The sequence below is a fragment of the Ammospiza caudacuta genome, chromosome 1 (genome assembly GCF_027887145.1).
Source record: "Ammospiza caudacuta isolate bAmmCau1 chromosome 1, bAmmCau1.pri, whole genome shotgun sequence".
NCBI classification, from domain to species: Eukaryota; Metazoa; Chordata; class Aves; order Passeriformes; family Passerellidae; genus Ammospiza; species Ammospiza caudacuta.
This window is the reverse complement of record NC_080593.1, coordinates 9,661,639-9,682,886: the sequence shown is the minus strand read 5'-3', so window position 1 is coordinate 9,682,886 and position 21,248 is coordinate 9,661,639. Positions and strand designations below refer to the sequence as shown.

Genomic DNA, 21,248 nt, shown 5'->3' with positions numbered 1-21,248 from the left:
AGCAAGGGATGATAATATGCAAGAAACTATTTCTAAGAGTCAAGATACTTAGAACTAACTGTCCTTTCACTGAAAAATTGTTCTTAATTATTCTGGTTTTATAAATTGCATGTCTGCTAAGGTTCATCATCTCCAAATGGGCATTTCTGTAGGAGGCCATAAATTCTCCCTCTGAAAAATATCATGTCTTTCTTTCATAAACCTACCCACGTTTGCCCTTCTTTCCCCTCCTTTTTGGAGGGAAGTACTTTTTCATGTTTTTTTTATTTTACCACATTAAGTGAAATAGGGGGAGGGAACAAGCACTTCCTACCATGCTTTATTTGCCTTGGAAAATGAAATAATATGTGATATATATACTTCTGTAAGCATTTGTTGTGCTCCTGTGATGTCCTCCCTCCACGAAGAACATAATTAATCTGAACATTATCTGAACATTAGAGAAGTTGTGCAGAAGGGGTAGAGAAATAGGATTTTCCTCATTTTGCAAATGCTGGGTAAGGTACAGTGCATTAAAGTCACCTGGTGACCTAAGTCATGAGAGTAAGTTAAATACAGTCCACATTTGTAGTGGACACACTCGTAGTTTAGACCAGAAAACCCCATGGGTTTTGCCTAAACACATCTGTAGCTCAGGCTAAATAGATCCCCCAATGCCTCAGTCTGGAATGGTGACAGAGCTGACACCACTCATGAGCAGCACCGAGTCAGACAGGAGGTGGAAGGCAGACTTCAAGTGCTGCCCCTTTGTGGCTGGGGTGCTCCTCTAGGAAGCGAGGAAAAGCTTCATCATCCTCCACATTCTGAGTCAAACCCATGCTTTTCTTTACCTCATCTTGCCTCCACTACTTGTCAGTACATGAAATAGTCTCAAAACTGGAAATCCTCTTCAGCCTTCTTGTTAATGCTGCCTGTCTCTTGCTGACAAACAGAGAGAGACCTCACTGGAGTGGAGGTTTGCACTGTGGTGGCTGTAGTGACTGGGGAAACCTCAGGTCTGTTCCCTTGATTATTTTTTACTTTTATTGCCAGACTGTTAAATGTAAAGTGCAGAAGAGGTCCCAAGAGTAAAGTCCATAGCCCTAATATGGGCCAGGCAGTTCAACTGCCATTTGCTTTTTGTTGCCCCAGTCCTGCATTTCTTAATCTAAAACTATTTTTACTTTTCTCTTCCCCTGTTCAGGAGTAAGTTATCAGCATCAGTCAGAAGAACTGACTGTTGGTTTCCTCCCAGATCACAATGGCATATTAAGAATTTATTCCTGAATCACAGTCTAGAGGACATGATAAATCTCTGCATGTCTAATCACCAACATTTGCTTCTCTCTTCCAGTTTTGGAATTCAGCAAAAGAAATACAGAATACTGTCAGTTGACTGTGTCCTCTGTAAAAAGGATTAGTAATCAGTAGTCTCCAAGGGCAAATCCCAGTAGCAGGAGACCATGTCCCCATAGCTGAATGAGTCTTCCAGCAAAATCAGTGTTCCAAGCCCATGGGCTGAGTAGGAACAATTGTACTAAACCCTTGTCTGCTCTAAATGCTGGTTTCTGTGCTCCCAGTTCAGCACGTTTTTGAGTGCTGAAATTAATTTACAAACTAAATTATTCTTCTGCATTTTGTTCTGTGCAGACATAGTGCTTTCAAGCAGTTGTGATTTCCAAGTTTTATTTTCTTTGCCTGGAATGGGACTTCCTGCATGTCTAATCAGTTCTCACCTTCAGAAAGAAGAGCAGATGAAAACCAACAGAAAGCAATTCAATGTGTAAAATATGCATATTTTAATTTAATAAAGGAAAAACAGCAAGGGAGACATAGGCACAGAACAGTAGCCCCTAGAGCTCTAGTAACTTGTCAAGCCATGAGAAATAAATATAACATTAGAAATTCCATAAGCATTCAGTGAAGGAGTCTGCTTTTACCACACTCCCTCTAATTATGGCTCTGGTTGGAGAACATACTTAGAAATGGTCTCTTAAAATTTGTATCCCTTTATTGTTTAGTTTCCACATTTTCAATGCTAAAGGAAAACCTAATTTCTGATTATTTTGGTGGACTTTTGCTCCTTAATGTGGTTTTGTCAGCAGTGCAACTCTAAACAGAGCTCATATTTAAATTATTTAATAATAAGGCTCGTTAGGAGTCTACTGAGAAGAATAAGAGCAGTTTATGTCTCTATGAGAAAGCAGAAAGAGAAATTATTGCATCACATACAGACATCTTGAATTTGCCTTTTCCTATGACTTCCAAACAAGTGTTGCTAAAACAGCAGGGGACACAGTACAATTGTCTACTTATATATGGTTCTCTCTGAAGACATTTTTCCAGTTTCTGTTAGATACTTTTTTAATGAAATACAGATTGTTGACCGTTAATCATCCAACTTACAGATTTGCTTAACTGGCAGGCACAGTTATGATTTTGCAGATGGCCATTCTCACCTTGCCAGATTTGACCCATTTCATATTAAAGTTATGTCATTTACAAACAAAATATTTCACAAAAATGTTTGTATGACTTTCTGATTGGCATGCATTGTAAAGCTGTAGTTGGTAACAAAAATCTAAATTCAACTGAAATTTTTCCTTCAGTTAAAAGATCCCCCTTTTTTTTTTTAAAGCTTGAAAGGCATCAGTTGAGTTAATTATTTTCACAATATCTAATGGGATTAATATTATCTGATGCAGCAAGGGTTAGTACCTCGCTTTGTTGTTTTTTTAGGAGTCCTGTTTATTCATACTGAGTTTTTGTTGTCCTCAGAAATTATTTGGGTTGTCTTAGCTGGTTCATCTGCTTTTCCAATTCTTTGCATTTACCAGTTATTCCAATTGTATAGGGAGCCAAAAAGACTGAAAAGGTAAATTCTGTCGTTTTCTGGAGGTCACTCCCAGAGAGCAGCTGGTGTGATTTGCAGGTTATATTTAGTGAAATGACTGGATTTGACTGATTTTCCCATCTATTTCCTGCTTTTAAATCATTGCATTTTAGAAACTTCTCCACTAGTCCCCATTAAAAGAAGTGTGTCTGGGCAGAGCTCCTATCTTGTCATTTCCCCATCACCAAAATGACAGAAATGGCTGGAAAAGGAGTTTGGGGAGAATCATTTATTATAAAAAGAAGCTTCAAAGTGATGAAGTGTCTGAAAAAAAAAGAGCGCTCATATTAACCATTTTATTTACAAGCTAGTAAACAAGGACATTTTAAAGTATAAGCTATCAAAAACTGATGTTTTATCAGATTTATGGCATTGTTGTAACACTGGTTCTGCTATTTGTGACTTTGTTTTTCTCATTATGTGAAAAACCAATTCTGTACTCCTTTTCAAGTAATTCTACTAAATATAATTCATCCCAATGTGGAAGCCCTTTATATGGGGCTGGCAATGCTGGATAACCACAGCATGAGGTCTCTACACTTGGTGGATTTCATCAACAGGGAATTCTGAGGATCACAATGCTCTGCTCATTTTGGGTTGCAGGATTCAGCCTTTAATTTGCAGCAAATGGAACAGGGTGGTGTTATTCTTGTCCAAGAAGTGTTCTGAGAATGATGCATACAGCAGAACCTCATTAAAGATCATTAACATGTTACTCTCTAGGCCTACAGGCTGAAGGTGGACATGTCACACAAAATCATGCAGTGTCCTCCCTTTTCAGCAAGGCTCTGCAGTGAGCTCCTGTACAGAACTCAGGCTTTATTGCTCCCATTCATTTCTTCTGATGCTGAAAGTATTACCATGAATTACAAACATGAGCCTGCCTGTGCTAAGTGATGGAAATAAAATTAGATTTATATATTGCAAATATATACATGTGTATATTATATGTTGTATATATATGAAAATATATTTAGTTTTTGTAGAAACTTGAAGTCTAGGGCTTAATTTTGCAGGAGTCTACATAAAAAGAAAAACCTCTTCCCTGAGGACCTGAAGTTCTCTTTATTCTTCTATCACATTGTGCAAGCATACAAAGTTCAGAAATATGTGAATTAGTGCATATTTGCAGTTGAACTTCTTCCTCCATTCTCCAAGGCCAGCTCAAATGTCCCTTTGGCACTTCTTTGGAGGCTGTGCTGGGATTGTGCAGACCAGGTCTGGGCTACCTGTTCTTTCTTTACCAAGACACATTCTTGGGGCCACTTTGTAGTTTATGGGTGTGCCTGGACACTGAGCACAGCCAAGCGTGAAGTGCTGGTGGATGCAGCTTCTGAAAACCCCAATAATTGCTTAAAGATGGGGATGTAAACAGATGACTCTGTGAATCTGCCTTTGACTCATCCTGCTTCCAAGTTACTTGGAAATATATGGTAATAAATATCAGGCTGATGGCCTTATATTTAAATTAGCAAGGAAACAATGAAAATGCTGTAGTCCTCCAGTCACAGGTGGTGAGCCTTAGTGAAAATCCCATCTCAATGGTAAGCACAGAACATGCAGGGACAGTTGCTTGTAACTGGAAGGAAGGCACTAGATTGTATTGCCTTCTTGATTTAGTAGATTTGACTTCTACTTTTCACACAATGACCTAAAAGAAATATTACACCCCAGAGTAACTTTGAAATTGTTTGTTTAAATTAACTTTCATTTGGATTTATGCTTAATGAAATCTTCAGAGATGCAGACAGCCCCTCTCTAATGAAATGCTCTGTCTTTGAACCAATGAACAGGGTTGCCAAACTGTAAGGATTCCTCTCTAAATGAGTGGGCTTTTATAATGTTACACTTGGGTGGCACAAGCAGAGTGCTCGATGATTAGTTTATGGTTTAGATCATTGTATTTTTATTACACTCATAAAAACTGTGTTTCTCCTCATTTTCGTAATGGCTTCAATGAGCTTCTATACCTTCTAGAGGCACATTAAATCGTTATGTGATGAAAGTACTGATTTAGTGGGGCTAGTTTTAAAGTAAGATGCATGTTTTGAATTGTTATCTTAGTCTGATTGCTGGCTGAAAAAGGTGAAACTATTTTAGAATGAAAGAAATCTGTATCATCCTCCGTACATATCAAGAAGGTTTCCAGCTGTGGCCTGAAACAAACGCAGTACAAAAAAGATACCAATGATAAATATACATCTGTCTGTAAAGTGTGTATAATTTTAAAGTATGTTTAAATGGTTTTGTGGCATTGTGAGATTTTAAAGTGAGGAGGAAGAAATTACAGACATTTTTATTTAAAAAACATTTTTGAAGGGGTTAAAAAAAAAGATTATTCTTAAATTCCACTATAATTTTTTTACCCCACTTCTTTTCAAAATGATAAATAACCCTATTCTGTGTATATCCTAGATTCATTTCTCTAAATAATTCTAAGCTGGTTTTAAAAGTAGTTTTAATTATGTTGCAAAATGAAAAAAGGGAAGAAAAACGTTATTTGTTTCTCTATATGCAAGCTATTCTTAAAAGAGAAGACAACATCATTATCCATGAATGGGAAACCTTTTTATTTGATATGTAATTTAAAAAATAATCCTTGAATTGAATGTATCATCTCATCTTTGCACAGTTTAGACAAAGGCCTTTTTTGTTGACAAAATTTACATGTCAATACAGTTGCTTATAAATATTTCTGTGAAATAAACATAACCCTTCACAAAAAGAGCAGTTTACTCTTCATTTAGTAATTTTATATGCTAGCAAAAAGACAATGAAAGTTGTATGCAAATATAACATCAATGTACAGCATAATAATAACAGTTTTTAGTGATTATACTGCTTGGTATTAATTCATAGGAGCCTTTTTGTTCAGTCATGGGCTGTGTTTGGAACAGAGATATGCCAGACCAGAGCATCTCTGCTTGTCTGCTGTTTGTGAGAGACATCCACAAATCCTTTAGTTGAGGATGTTCTTGATTCTTGTATCCTACTCTGTGGCTGGTCTAAATTATGAAGTGATCATGCTGACAGTGAAGATACTCTGTTTTCCTCTGTTTCTGTACCTGTGCTCTGTGACTGCACTGTCTGCAGCACAGGTTGGACTTGCATTCTACCTCCAGGAAAAAAATAAAAGGAGAAAACAGAACTAGAAAAAGAGGAAGGAGAAGGGGAGTGGAAAAAAAAAAGCGAAGGAAAAATGAAATAGAAAAGAGGGAAAGCGAATGGAAAATAAAAACAAAATTTTAAAAAAAGGAAAAGGGAAGAAAGAAGACAAAGGAAAGCTGGAAGGAAAGAAAGAAGGAAAAAGAAAGTAATGCACATTTGCAACGAAGCTTTTATAAATGTGCATTTGTAGGGACGACTTCTCCATCCAAAATGTTCCTGGAAAAACAGATTTGCTTTGAATTTTCCCTGCCTTTTCTTCATTACTGTTGTTCAGCTGCAACTTTTATGATTGTTTCAGCAAAGCTGTGCTTTAATGGCTTTAGCTACTTGGCAAAGTGAAAAAAGACATGGAGTTGAGAACACAAACAGGTTTCAGTATATGTGACTTTAGTAGGTCTGTGCTGCTTCAGTGTTAAATATCAAATCTTAAATGGATGGGTGTTCTGCAAGCACCACTCAGTGTTCCTTCAGTGGATCTAAAAGTTTGCCACAAAAGCAGTTGAACATGGTACCGGGAGCAAGGAGAGATTTTGGGGATGACCTGAATTGAAATCGCAGGAAATTCTTTAATATTTCATGGACGCCTGCAAAATATGGTGCCAGTTTATTCAGGGATTTGAAAGCAGCTGCAGAGTAAAAGTGTCTAATGAAAATGAAATAAATTTCCTGTGAATGGAATAAATTTTGATTGTGTGTCTGAGTGCAGTAATTATACATGTCACGCAGTAATTAGGCAGTCACAATGTGGCCACGGTGTCTTTCTTTGTCTGCAGATGGTCTGGGAGAACGGCTGTGTCGTTATTGTCATGCTGACACCCCTCGTGGAAAACGGAGTCAAGCAGTGCTACCACTATTGGCCGGACGAAGGGTCAAACCTCTACCACATCTACGAGGTACCTGCACAAAAATTCTGCTTGCAAACGTGACAGTAAGTGCTGATTCCATCCAGGGCAGAAGGATGCTGGAGATGTTTTAACCCAGAGGTCGAGCTGCGGACTCAAATTCTCCTGGTGTGCCTTCGGGTAGTTCTGTGTTTGCAAAAAAAAATTGGAGTGCAGCTTTAACAGCAAGGTGGTTTCCACCAAGCATAGAAAATAATGAGTAAAATATTGCAGTATTAAAAAGGACAATAATGTTTGCATTTTGAATGGTTTTGCAAGTGTTTGATATATGAAAGTGTTTTTATGTTTTATAGGAAAATAGTATTTTTGGAACTAGTGGATTTTGCCTTAGGATAGCCATATGTAAATCTTTGTAGAAAAAAACCTCTATATTGCTGTAGTAATTAATCTTATCAATATTTATCTCATGCCTCAGTCACAACAACAAATATATATTTTTATTTTCTGCTTTGCATTTCTAGCCCAAAATATCATATCACAAGTTATGTTGCAATGCAACATTGACAACGACTGTCAGATTTTTCCAGTGGTCCAGCTGTGTAGAGGAAGAAAATAATACCACAATGCCAAATACAAAGAAATGTGGAGAAACTGTGAAGAAATGCTGTTATTTAAACTAAAATGGGAATAAAGTCATTTTCTGAAAAGATAAGCTCTGCAAATAAACTGCATTTTTTAATGCTTATTTTTCTTCATAGCAAAAGAAACTGAATTTTTACTTCTCATGTGAATTCAACTCAGATTTTTAAGACCTCTGAGAGTGGGCTGGGCAATGCATTTGTGGACATTTTTGAAAAGAAAGGAACTGCCAGTCTAACACATTTTCAATACAAAATATCTTTTGTGTTCACATAATGTTATAAAAATTTAATTCAGTGAATTTTTCTTTTGCATGAAAATTGTCAAGATTTTTCTTATGCTTTCAATGGAAGAGCAATGGCAGCTAACCTCTTTCTGACAGCTACATTGATTGCTAAATGATTTTTTTTTTTCCCTCCATACTGGCCAATTTGCTAATAAAAATAAAATTTTCATGCAATTCCTTCATCCCAGAAATCTTACACGTGCAATCCCGGAGACGTGACTTGCAACCAGAATTGCTGATCTCCGTTTGTTCCCTCCTGTGGGTGTGTAGGTAAATCTTGTCTCTGAGCACATCTGGTGCGAGGATTTCCTCGTGAGGAGCTTCTACCTGAAGAACCTGCAGACCAACGAGACCCGCACAGTGACCCAGTTCCACTTCCTCAGCTGGAACGACCAGAGGGCTCCTGCTTCCACCAGATCCCTTCTGGATTTCCGCAGGTAAAGCACAAAGTATGGCACTTCTTCTAAGATGACACGGATCTGGGGAACTAGGGCTTTTTTTCTTCCTTTAAAGAATTTTGGGTTGAAAGGGGGCTCCTCAGCCTGTGATGCCACAATGCTAGACTAAGAGAAATATCTTCACTAGGTTGATGTTTTTAGTGTTGCCTTACACAGAGATGGTGCCTGGGTTTAAGACATATTCATTTCACATTTAGAGATCAATACCTTTCCTCCCTTTGTATAATCTCAGTGCTTCTGTATTTCTTTGTTTGTCAAGTATTTATTCATTTCTGCAACTTCCAGGCTTTTTGTGTAGCTCCCCCAAGATCCTTATATCAGGACTCTCACAAGTAAATTAGGAACTGTGAGCTTTAAAAAAAGAATCACAATGGAGTCATATGGTGATAGCATCATTCCCATGGTACCATTTGCTCATAAGGATCCAACAGCGAGGTCTGCAGACCTTTGGCTGCAGGAAGGTGGAAGCTTGAGGAAGCAGATGAAAATGTTGACATAGCATATCCTTTGGAACTTTAAAGAAAGTCAGTGTGCCTTTAAAATACAAATATACAAAGGCAAAAGCTGTGAAAGTCCTCACCACCTTTTCTAATGTTTGCTGTGCCTATCTAAATTTTAATTTGAAAATTAAAGCCATGCATGATAAATACTGGAGCGAAATAATCTTCATTTGATTGCAAACCGTGCCCAGTGCATCACGTGTAGGTGTTAGCGTGTACCAGCTAATCCACAGCGACGCGCTTATGACTAATGAAAAGAATCTCCATGAGGTTTGGGGAGTTGGTGCTCCATCCACCAGCGGCCTGTGGGATCACATGTTGTTCTCTCTGCTCTACAATATTATCTACAACCCCCCAAAGTGATTATACGGGGCTCAGCGCTCAAAGATCCAAAGTTTTTTCTTTCAAGGAGTGCTGGGAGCTTTGACTGATGCCAGTCGAAGCCGTGCATCTGCACCCGAGGGGAGGAGCTGGCATACAGCCAACAGGAGCTGGTTGCACAGTTGTCTGTTGGCAAAATCCTACCCTTAAAAATTTAGGGCTAAATGCCACCCTTCATCTACTCAGTGTTCTTGTACATATTGCAAGGCTTTTCAAAGCAGAGACACATCTCACACGGTGCAGGTTAGGTAATGGAGTGCAGCTGCTCTGAGTCACTTGGAGGTATGGCTAGGTGAGGATGTAAGGATATACTACAGAGTCACAACACAAAAGCAGTAGTGGAGCAAGGAAGCACGGCCATGCAATGGAGTTGAAATTGTAATTGAATTTTCAAGGTTTTCTTCTCTGGGTTCAACTTTAATATGATTTTTATAGGTTGATTTCCCTTTGCTTGTGGTACCGAGGAAGTTGCCTGTAGTGAATTTTTGCAGTGACAATTGTGACTCAGTTCCATTAAGCTGTGTGAGGCTGCAGCACAGAGCCAGTGCAGCATCCATCTTTGCTCTTTTCAAAGTTAGTGGGAAATCTGCTAGCAATTCTAACTAGAGCATAAATGAGCCTGTACAGCCAGGACATCTGAAGCTCAGAGCACCTCGCCTCTGACTTGTTTCAGTAAGGATTGAGGTCCCTGCATGAGCTACAGGATTAGATCTGCAGTAAGTCACAGTTCACACTGCCAGGAAAGAGCCTCTTAGAGTGACATTGTGTAAGGGTTAAATAGCCATGTGGAAGAAGTGTTGTGCAATACTTTGAAAAAGAAAAATGATAACTAGATGAGAAAAGTAGCAGAGCTGCCATTCTTTGTATTTTAAGCCAGTATGGGAATGAACCTGTTAAGATTTAATTGAATTCTGAGTGTTCATTTCACATGTATTCACAGTCCAGTTTGGGTACTGTAATCATTTGCTACGTGCAGATTTTGTACAATGAACTCATAGTACTGAATGCATAGTAAAATTCCGCCTGAAAAGGAATTTTGGCATGCACAATAGCCTGGTCTATGAATCTCAGTTTTCTTGGTCATCTGATCTTTGGGTTGTTTTTTCTTTTTCGTTCTTTTTTAATGACAAAAAAACTAATGCACTATCGCTAAAATAATGTATTTGGAATTCATTTATACAATCCATGTTTTGCACCTGAAGCTTTCTATTGAAAGTACAGACTCTGCTGGATTACAACAGCTGAGTCATAAAGCCCCCAGAAAAATGTCTGACAGTGCTACCATACTCTTAGTAGGGTAGTGCTCTAGGAAGGGGCTGCTCTCATTTCTTTTAATCTTATCTATGTTTTTATGTGCATTCAGTGTGTTTGTATATATATATGGATATGTGTGTATATTTATATATTCACATACATATATGAAATTAAGCATATACATAACCAACCCTCTATTTTTTTATAATTCATCACCAAGAAAAATTGGATTCCCAAAATTACCTTGCCCAGAGTCTGTGGAAATATGGACCTAAACATTTTTATTGAAGTAAATTTTGCAAGTCTCTTTGAAAACTGAAAGCTTACATTTCTCTTACTCCGTATCAGACAGTGATTTAGATGATTTTGCATCTAGCAGATACATTAAACCTTGCTGAATAATCTATCATACTTCCATAATGTAGGAATAAATTTTCAAAAAGACATTATTCTATATACTTTACAAATCTGTACAAAAGACAGTCCCTGAGAGGTGAGGCTACTACGGAAACCACTGGTCAGTTTTAAATGCTTCTGGAGTCCTAATTTCATTTTGAACAATAGACCAATCATTATTGCTCTGGACTAGCTTGTTAGTCATGCACTGATATGTGTCATTAAATATTTCTTAAGCCCAGAGGGAGCACATTTACACTTTAAAGAGGGACTGCTAAGCTAAAAGATAATTAGCATCACATGTGAGGGCTTTGCTTAAAATATATATCTATTATGCTATCACTTCTCGCTGTGTGCAATGGCATTTACTAACACTGCTCACTTTAAAAATGGACAAATTCTTATTTTGCCAGCTAATTAGCGGTTGCCAGTGTCATTTTTGTGATGTTGCAGCTAGTAATATGAGCCCAGTTGCATAGTCACAAAAGTGATCATTGGAAACTGTGACTCTGCTGCAGGGACAATGTGGGAAACCCCTTTTCTGAGCCTCTAACGACCTCTGACCTTTGCTTGCTGATGGTTTGCATGATGATTTCTTTTTCACTCAATGAGCCAAGGGTTGGTTTGTATTACTAATCATTCTTTCTAAGTTAATTCTTCCTGTATATGTATATATTTTTATATATAATATATATTTTCTTCAACATTCAAGAACTTTGCTTACTGATGAATTTTCAGCTCAGTCTCATTAGCCAGAACTAAGAATGAAATGAGATGTTGCTGCACTTCTAAATATTTTCAAAAGCTATATATAGACTAAGCTATGAACCAGCTGGATTGAAACCCTTTGTTTTAATGTGTTTTCTGAATTGTGTGATAATGAAAATGTTTGAAACGCCTTCAATAAAACTGACAAACATAAGGTGTCTTTCCCTAACATGTGTCTCTGGCTGTCTGATTTACTGAGAGGTCTGATAGATTTAGATCCAGTTTGCCATTGAAATTATATTAGGACTTTGGTAGAAGGCTAGTCACAACATGCAAATATCATGTTAGTGGTGCCACGCAAGGAACAAAGGAACCACACAAGCAGAAAGAGAAACGGTAAATACCCCTCTGTAGTGATTGGCTTTTATTTAATACTTGAAATGGAAAAACAACTCTTTACTAATGCACTTGATGGGGGTGGGGGGAGAGTGACCAGATGCGAGTTGGGGAATGCAGGCTGACTGTATCAGATGTTGGTATAGACATTTCAAATATAATTTACTGTATACATTTAAAAAAAAACAAAAAAAGCCCCACCAAACCAGGCTTGATATCATGTAGAAGGAGCTGATCCCCAGGATATGACCATCAGGAATTGAATGGTCCATTCATGTGAAAATTCTTCTGTAGCTCAAGTTGTTGAAGTTTTGTTTGGTACTGCCTGCATATAGATATATTTATGGACATATAAATGGTCCATTTAACTTCTGAGGTCATGTGCTTCTCAATGACTTACTACTCATTTAATGAGAAAATTGTTCTACTGCATTAATTACTTATATCCAGGGAATATAAATAGAGACAGAATGTCTCTGCAAGTATGATTTACATAATTAAGCAAGAGAGTAAGAATTGTGAAAAGTCTCTGAATTCAAATGTTTAAAGGGAATCCCAACAAGAACTTAATATTGGTCTCAAGTTTGGTTAGAATCTTAAGTCACAAAAATAAGAATATGAAAACATAGTTTCATGGGATATCATCAATACCTCCATAGACCATTTGGGTTGAGTTCCAGGTATCCCAACACCCTGTCAGAAGTTTAGGCATCTTCAGGCTATACTGTAAGCAGTGTTTAAAGATATGTGCATGTTTTCACAGCACAGATGTTAGTGAATAGATGAACAGCCAAGAACTAAATGATTCAGTAGGTTAGTTATGCTTTAAAATTCATAATAACATCACACCACTGTTAAATTTTAGCAGCTCCCTTTAGTTTAGTTATCAGGATCCTGTGTAACACTTACACTGAGCTGGGGACTATTAGAGCACCCTTTGGAAGCTGCCTTATGAAATTATTTTATAGGAGACCCTCTAGCTCCAGTAAACTCAAACTCATCAAATAATTTGAATGAAAGGTTTTGATTTCTTGCAGCAATGCTTTCCCATTTTAGCCTTTATTCATCTTGCCTTGTTAACATATGTGTGCATATTTTATGGATTTTTGGCCTGTAATGTTCTTGACATGCAAAATATATCCTAGAGCAAAAGAGAGGGCTTGGGATTTTGGTGTTTGTAAGGCAATTTAAATAGATTTAAACCAGTTTTGTGGGCTCTATTCTTAGACTGAGTATCTTGATTTGCTTCAGCACTAGTTAATTCCTTCACTGAATTTGCACATCAGCTAACCTGTTCTGTGGTTATATTCTATTGATTGATTCCACCTATATTCTCTTGCCACTGAAAATGTTTAACCAGGAAGCTGTTGAAGACAATAATGTGTAAATATTAAATATATAACACTTTTGCAATAGAACTGAAGCACTAGAACCAAAGCTTACTGATGGATTTAGTTATTTTTACTATTATAAGATTACATTTTAGAATTTTTAAGAAGCATTTAAGGAGATTTGGCATTTGCCTTTCTGGGAAGAAGTGGTGTTACAGATCAGCACACATTGTACAAAGTGTAGTAGTGGAATAGCCTTTTTTAATTTTGTATTCAGTTTGATGACCCTTGATATTTCCTTGAGCAAGCTTATGAACTCAAAGTTTGCCTCAAAATCAAGGCATCTCAAGATAATATTAGTTTTGGAGCTAAGAAATGAACCATTTGAGAAAATAGCTCATTTGTTTTGCCCAAACAACAGTAATAATGGAATGTTTTCTGGGATTTCTTAGGCAGCAAACCAGAATCAAACTTTAGAGAAGATTGTCTACTTAATTGCTTGTTATATTAGGAAACTATCAACCTGAGTATTCCTTCAAAGACAGTAATATTTGCATTTTCTTATTGCTTATTTTTGACAGTTGGTGAAAGAAACAGTAAATAATATGCTTAATTAATTTCTTGTGTCTGTTTTATTTCAGAAAAGTAAACAAGTGCTACAGGGGTCGCTCTTGTCCAGTAGTTGTTCATTGCAGGCAAGTACAATTTCTAAAATAGCTTTAGACAGATCTGTATGTGTAAGAATTTAATATAGATATAAACAAAGCGGGCAAATTAAAGCTTTACATGAATCACTAAACAGTGTGGTAGGCTAAAAGTTTTAAGTGTAATTCAATTGAGTTTTAATGCTGTTTAATACTTAGGATGTGTTTTTATCATAAAATTGTTCTTCCATATGATGTTTTAGATGTTGAGCCATGACTTTACAATGTATGGCCACACTTTCTAGTATAAGCTGCACTTCAATTACATACATCTCCTTCAAAATTATAGATGTTCTTTGCATGCCGTCCCAATTTAGTCTGCTTTATTTTATTAACACTCAATTATGTTTTATTTCTTCTTTACTTGTTTTTAGCAATCAGGGCAGGAAGAGGGCAATGTCAGGGAGTGGAAACCTGCCCAGAGATTGAGTAATTCTTTAAGCACAGACTATTTTTAGGCCTGACAATGTGATAGATGCACACGAAAGCTGTCAGGCAGTTCAGTGGAAAAGTTTACCATAATAACATTAATGTTGGGGTTTGCCATTGGGGGCTCTGACTTATTTATCAAAAATATCCTCGTAGATAATGAAGACAGAAAAAGAGCCCTGCTAAGTGGCAGAATGTTTGCCATGTGGCACTTCACTGTGGATGGGGGTGAGGAGGGAGGGGATGTGTCTCTCACGTGTGGCTCAGCCGAGTGAGGATGCAAGGAGCTGAATGCTCCAGAGGGGGCTGCTCTGCATTGCCTTCAGGAAATGCGAGAAAGGAACAATTTGATGCGCAATGAAGAGCCTTCAAATTTCTTGCTATTTCCTTACTGTGATGGATGGAAATACCTACCATGAGCTCAGGAGTTTTTGTTTTTTATTGGGCCTGATTGCTGTCTTGTCTCTCATTATTCAGCTTAACTAATAAGATTGTGTCTTTGTTCCCTTCATAGACAGAGGAAAAAATTTATTATCACTAGCTCCTTTTCTCTAAACAGTGATCTAGTAACTGAAAGAAAAAAATCTCTGTCTACAGAAATTAAGTTTCATAGCCTGACTGTAAACAGAATGCAATAACATGCTTCATGCTGTTCTATTATTTTTTTTCTTTCATTAATTCTTTTACACAAATTGAGCTATCAATAAAAATAATGGCTTAATTAATAAAACTACATACCAGCCTAAGGGGTCACACATGCACCTTTGTAAAAATTTTGGGGAGGGAAAGAAAAAAAGCTTTTACTTAAAGTCTTAATTATGTTTGCTAACAGCAGCTCTAAAAGAGCATCACGCTGGCAATTACACGTTGCTCTCTGAAAGGGACACAAGCTGCATTCAGATTAGGGAGCTTTGCCCCTCCCGAGGCTTGGTCTCACATCTCTGAGGAAGGGCTGTGGATACACAAAAGTAAAGCTATTTCTTAAAATTAGAAGATAATATTTCTTTCTGGTCATTGTTTCTAGGGAAGAATTGAAGGGAAAGGGACAGAGAAAAAACAAACCACTCATATGTAGTGAAGAAAGATTGCAGTCCTCAGTAATTAAATATTTGTTCTTGAGCAGATCTCTGCATTCCCTGTCACCACTGTGCTCAAATGCAATCTGCAGCATTTTTGACTGTTCTGGATAATGTTCTAGTCAAACTTAAGAACTCTTGAGTTCTTCATCTCATATATAAGTGACTGCAAGGTCACTATATGTATACTTTTTTAATTGAAATGGTATCCTGGTTTAGGGTTTTCCAGTGTTGTTCAAAATGTTTCTCTTGCATGAACACAACTTGGCTTAAAAAAATCAAAACAAAGCCCTGCTATCCATGCAGGGTAGTAGTTAATCTTCCACAACCAGCTTGTGTTTATTCAGTGCAAGCTTTCTCTCCTCTCTCAGTACCCTCCTTTAACCCCTCATTCTCTCCTCTCCCACCATGTGTAACACTGTAACACTAAGGGCAGGTACCTTCATGTTGAGTCTAGATGCACACTGATAGGCTTTATTTTTTCTTTTTCCTTTTCTGTTGGCAGCGATGGTGCGGGAAGAAGTGGAACCTACATTCTAATTGACATGGTTCTCAATAAAATGGCCAAAGGTGAGAATCGAAAGGCTTGTTACTTCCTCACTACTGAAATATGTGCTTGTGTTGCCATGACAACAGTGGGGGAGCAATATTCACAGAAAATCTGAGAATAAATTAGAGGCAAATTGTACTCTTTCCTGAATGTTCTGTGTTTTTATTTTCATACCAAACGCAAATGCTTTGTGAATGAGAGGTGTGTTTGTGCTGTTGAGAAGTAGTTGAATTTTTTAATTTATCATTTAAAATAGTTATTGCAGTTTTTACAAGAGATGCCTTGGGGCTGTACAGCCCTAATTTAGTGGTTACAGGAGCTAGGTCCTGGGCTGTGTCATGGCTGTTGCCCACATGGGTGTTACCTGCCCCACCATGACATTCAGATGTGATTATTTTCCTTTTTGGAGCTGCCCATTGCCACCAACATGTGTAGAAGTGGTGGTGCCAGACAGGACCTCGTATCTGGCACAGATTTGTCTCTTACAAGGAAAAAGACTGTAGTGAACAGGACAGAGAACTGAAAATAAATCTCCATTGCCAGTTCTGGCACTATCTATTCGACACTGAACAATGTATTTAACTTTCCTGTTTCTTAGAAGTCTCATCTGTGATATGTAATTTTATGACATGGGAAATAATCTGTCAACTAAACATAAACTTGTTTGTTAAAATGAACAATCTATAGATACTCTAGAGATTGGGCCATTCCTTTTTTTTCTTGATTGGTAAATTGTTCATGGTGGGAAGTACTTGAAATACTCGGAAATAATCTTTGTTGGAACTGAACAAAATTTTAATGCTGATACTCACTTCAGAAGGAAGGAAGGTGAGAGTGAGCATGTAAAACTGACCAAATAAGCAAAAAGAAATTTGCCTTTATTGATTCTTAACCTGAGTTCTTAAGCTGCATCTGGCATTATGCACACACGTGTATTTAATGAAAAAGGATTAAATGTAAAAACATACTAATTTATAGAGAGAAACAATATTTAGTTCTTTGAATTCTAATCACTTTACTGCATTTTTTTAATATCTTCTAACACACACATATTTTTATATGTAGTTTAAAAATACTCTCCATGTTTTGCAGTCATCTGCTGCTGCATCCTGAATATTCCAGTCCTCTGGGACATGGTGGTATCCGGTCTCTTTAGAAAGAAGATTTTAGCTTTTTTTTCTCCCCAGATTTTGTTAACATGTCTCATCAAACATGGACTGAATTTTCTGCCCGCAAGCATCATGTGGAACTTGCCACTGATGCTAAAAGAAGTTGTATGTTTGCCTTCTCCTTTGCGCTGTACTGAAAATAAATTTTTCAGTGGGATGAGATTAGTTTTTCATGCTCGTTGGAAAATAGGTTTTTGCTCTGTGAAGGAATATGGAGATATTTCCAATGCTTGTTACTTGCCACGTGACAATCTAGACCTTAAAAATAGAAGCAATGGTGCATCATAAAATTAATGTGGACCTTTGTTAAGTGTTTGTTCACTCATTTCGGCTATCAGCAGTGAGAAGCCATAATGAAAACTAGATTTAAACTATATGCAATTTATTGGCATATAGAAGTAAATGAGGGGTATTTTCTAGCTCGAGGCTTTCAGCCACTTAAGGGAGGGTTGACTTTATTGTAAAAGCACTGAAGAATGCCATTTATTGACTCCATTGTACCATGTAATGTCAAATTCCATTTTAAGTGTGGGCTTAGCGCTGCACAATGCCAGACAAGTCATGTGAAACTGGCCAGAGAAAGGCGTCACAGGGCTTTTTGGAGATCGGTCACCCCCATTTTGTTCTTGACCTGCTCCCCTCTGCCCGTGGGGGTGTGCGACGCGAAATCCCCTGACCTGGTGCTTTGGCTGGAGTTTAAATGAAAGATCAAAGGGCAGAGCGGGCATCTCAGCCCTGCTGAGGTGGGCCTTTCCCAGGCTGTCACACTGTGCGGCCGCCAAAGGTTTTGTTCGGGCGGGAGCCGCGGCCCAGCCTGTGCGGCCGGGGCCCTCTTTGTCTGGCCTGAGAAGCTGGAGGCCCAGGTTGAGGATCCAATGTTCATCAAATGATCAAAGGCCTGAAGCCCTGGACATGAAATCTTTCTTTCCATTTCCTTTTCTTAGAGAATGAATTGCACGAGTGGCAAAGAATGCCCTTTCCAAAGCTTTTATGTGCAGTGCGAGGGCTAACTTCAGAGTCCTTCAGCGCTGAACATAAAAATGTAAGTGCACTTTCAATCTGGGCCCAGCTGCAGGGCCAGCATCGAGGAACCCTTCTTTCAAAAAGGCTTTTAAGGATTAAGGCCTTCAGTCTTTCAAAAAAAAAAAAAAGGCAAAAAAAAAAACCAACCAAAAAAAAAAAACCACCATGGACTTTTGAGAATAAACTTAGAATAATTTGAGTTTCTTTTTCCATGGTCTGGTTTATTAGAAAGTAGACAATAATGCATTTTTAAATCAAAGTAAATAGAGGGGTACTTAGTTTCAGCAGTGGGAAAGTAGAAAGCAATCAATAAATACCTTGGCTCTTTAGTGGGGTCTTTAATAGGTTGGGCAAAGGAGCTCCTTTTTCATGTAATGATTTACTTCCCTGCATTCTCTTAGACAGTTAACTGTAAATGCCTTTGTCATTTACAATTTCTTCTACTGCTCATTGAATTAGTGCTAACTCTTAGTCTATTAAACGCGTTATAAATTCATATCTTCTACTACCCTGCTGTTGCCAACCCTCATATTATTTTAGATGCTGAAAACCACCAACAAGGGACCTGTTCCTAAAAGCTAAAGCAGGGGAAAAGAAATCAAGTTGGGGAGGATTTTGTGTTTGACATATGCCACATCAATTTGACGGCCCCAACCCCTTTGAGGAAGGGAATTTTGAGGAATGAAAATTTAAAGAAGCAAAGCATCTCATCTCAGGGCACTTGCAGGACAGTAAAAGTTGGTAATGAGGGCAGAAATGCTCCCATGGTGTACTTGGGGGGTGAATTGAGCTGGTGGAAGGATGTGCAGGACCTCATAGGGGCACTGGGACAGATTTGCTGTTGGGGGAGGTTCTTAATGAATTTCACTGTCCTCAGTGCAGTAAATGCAATGACTGCATCTGTGCACTTATTCCCAACATCCACATGAAATAATCTGAGATGCTGGAATAGGCAGAGAGCAGCAGTGTGTATCCTGTGTCATGTCAGCTGGAAGTTTCAATACAAAGTAGGTCCTTTTGTTTCATTGTTCCAATAATTAATGTAGCTATTTATCATGTTGTTTATTACTATATTTTTTTTCTTCCTAACTTCATATGCTGTTGCCTAGAAAGTTTAGACAAGTTGATCCTTGAGGTCCCATTCCAACCTGGTGTTCTGTGATTCTGTGATATGCAGAGACCATGATCCTGTATCCAACAAGGCAATAAGAAAAATGAAACAGTGTTAAATCTGGCCTTACAGTAACACATTTTAATGCCATTTAACATGTTTCAACTATGGTACCTATTTAACTATGATAACTAATTGTACATGGGTGTTGAAGTTTTAAGACAGTTACCAAATCACCTCTCATTTCAGTGACAGCCATCTTAGGACAAGCTTTAGTTTTGAGTTAAAAGCTGAGAAGTGATTTCGTTCAGCCCATGTGCATTTTCATGATTTAAATAAATACAGAAAATAATAATGGATTGTTTTTGTAGATAACAATGCTAGCTGGATTTTTCATAGGGACTGTTTCTCTGAGGCTGATTTCTGCTGAGAATTTCAATGTTCCTGATGTATTTACAAGTTTTATCCTTTGTTACTAGGGAAGATAAGATGATTTAGATTTAGTCTACTAGATATTTCTTCCTCACCTCAAACTCACACTAATGCTGAGCTGATCAGATTTTTTTTCTTTTTGTGTGATCTAGAGAAGAGTTGAGAATTTTCTCATTTCATGTCTTTCCCGCAGGCTTATTGTAGTGACTAAAAGTGTGATATATTGCAAGACAGTTTTATTGAGTGTTTTTGGCACACAAACACACACACACACACACACACACACACACACACAAAAAAAAAAAAAAAAAAGAGAGAGATTATGAGTCTTCCCACTTCCATTTTTCTGAACTGTGAGGCTTGGATAGTGTAGATAATAGTTTGATTTTTAGATATTCATTCAGCCAGCAGCTGCTTAGGGTTTGCTGACCATCCATTTTCTTGTGTTTGAACTAGCTGAAATGAGATGAGTCAAAGGGAAGGCAAATATGAATTTTAAAATCCTTTTAAAGTATTGATTTCCAAATTCTAAAACCCAGCAAAAAAGATTTGATTTAGCAAAGCCGAACCAACGGTTTATTCTCCTGCATTCAAAAGCTTGGATTATAATTGATGAGCACACACTCTGGCCAGGGCTGGCTCTGGAGGTTATCTCCCCAAGTCCTTTCCTTGCCCCTGCTACCCTATTGTCTGAGGGTCTTGTGAGTCAGCTTCTGAGCAGATGCAGTTTATTCCGTGACATTTTAAGGCAAAACAAAAGATTCCTTAATTCGCCTTCTGACTCATCGTGATCAAATGATTTGGGCTAATCTGAACCCTTGCTGAGGTTTTGCTTATCTGCTGTTTGGATTTAACAATCATAATGAAGTTGTGGGGTTAGCTCCTCTCTGAAAGGATTTTATGAAAGGAAATGCTTGCCCATACTCGTGTTAAAATGGATTCAATCTGCTTATTTTTGAGTCCTTATGCAAAGTCTGAGAAAATTCTATTGTTCTGTTGTTCTGATACAAGTCTAGAGCTGACTGTTTCTGACATGCTTTTGGTGAATGAGGGAATATTTCTTCAGCCAGGATCAAGCTTCTCCCATGACAACAAAATTTAACATACTGCTTTCCTTTGGAGGTTGAGAGACTATATAGTGTAAATGAGAGATTTCTTCTTTCCTTTATTTTTAAGGTAATAATGGTTAGAAGGTCAAAAAGTGGGATTAGAAATAGTGGTATTCTGGAAAAAAAATTACAGCAGAAAAATTCAGGACATAATAATTGTTTTCAGGGTCTAAGTTTGAATTAATTACATGGCTGGTCTTTGAGATTTGGGTGAGACAGATTATTATCTCTAGGAACACAGAAGAAAAAATACAGAGCCAAAAAATTGGGGGTTTTTTTGTTTACTGTTGTGCTGTCCACAAGACTGCCTCAGTTCTCAGCAGCAGTACTGCCAGCCATGTAAATGTGAAATGCTGCTGTTTCAATTTCCAAAGGAAGATGCTCGTGTCCATGTAAACATATCGTATGTTATAG

At 37.7% G+C, this 21,248-nt stretch overlaps 1 protein-coding gene across 2 annotated transcripts in view; it reads left to right on the top strand.

Annotated features, from left to right (window-relative positions):
* The window catches only part of PTPRN2 (protein tyrosine phosphatase receptor type N2), a 634,110-nt gene that overhangs the window by 592,772 nt on the left and 20,090 nt on the right, over nt 1-21,248 (top strand). For both annotated transcript variants that reach the window (XM_058803508.1, XM_058803499.1), the window contains 4 exons: nt 6,814-6,933; nt 8,078-8,244; nt 13,873-13,926; nt 15,946-16,010. In XM_058803508.1, the coding sequence (XP_058659491.1) occupies nt 6,814-6,933; nt 8,078-8,244; nt 13,873-13,926; nt 15,946-16,010 (406 nt within the window). The remainder of the gene's footprint in view (nt 1-6,813; nt 6,934-8,077; nt 8,245-13,872; nt 13,927-15,945; nt 16,011-21,248) is intronic.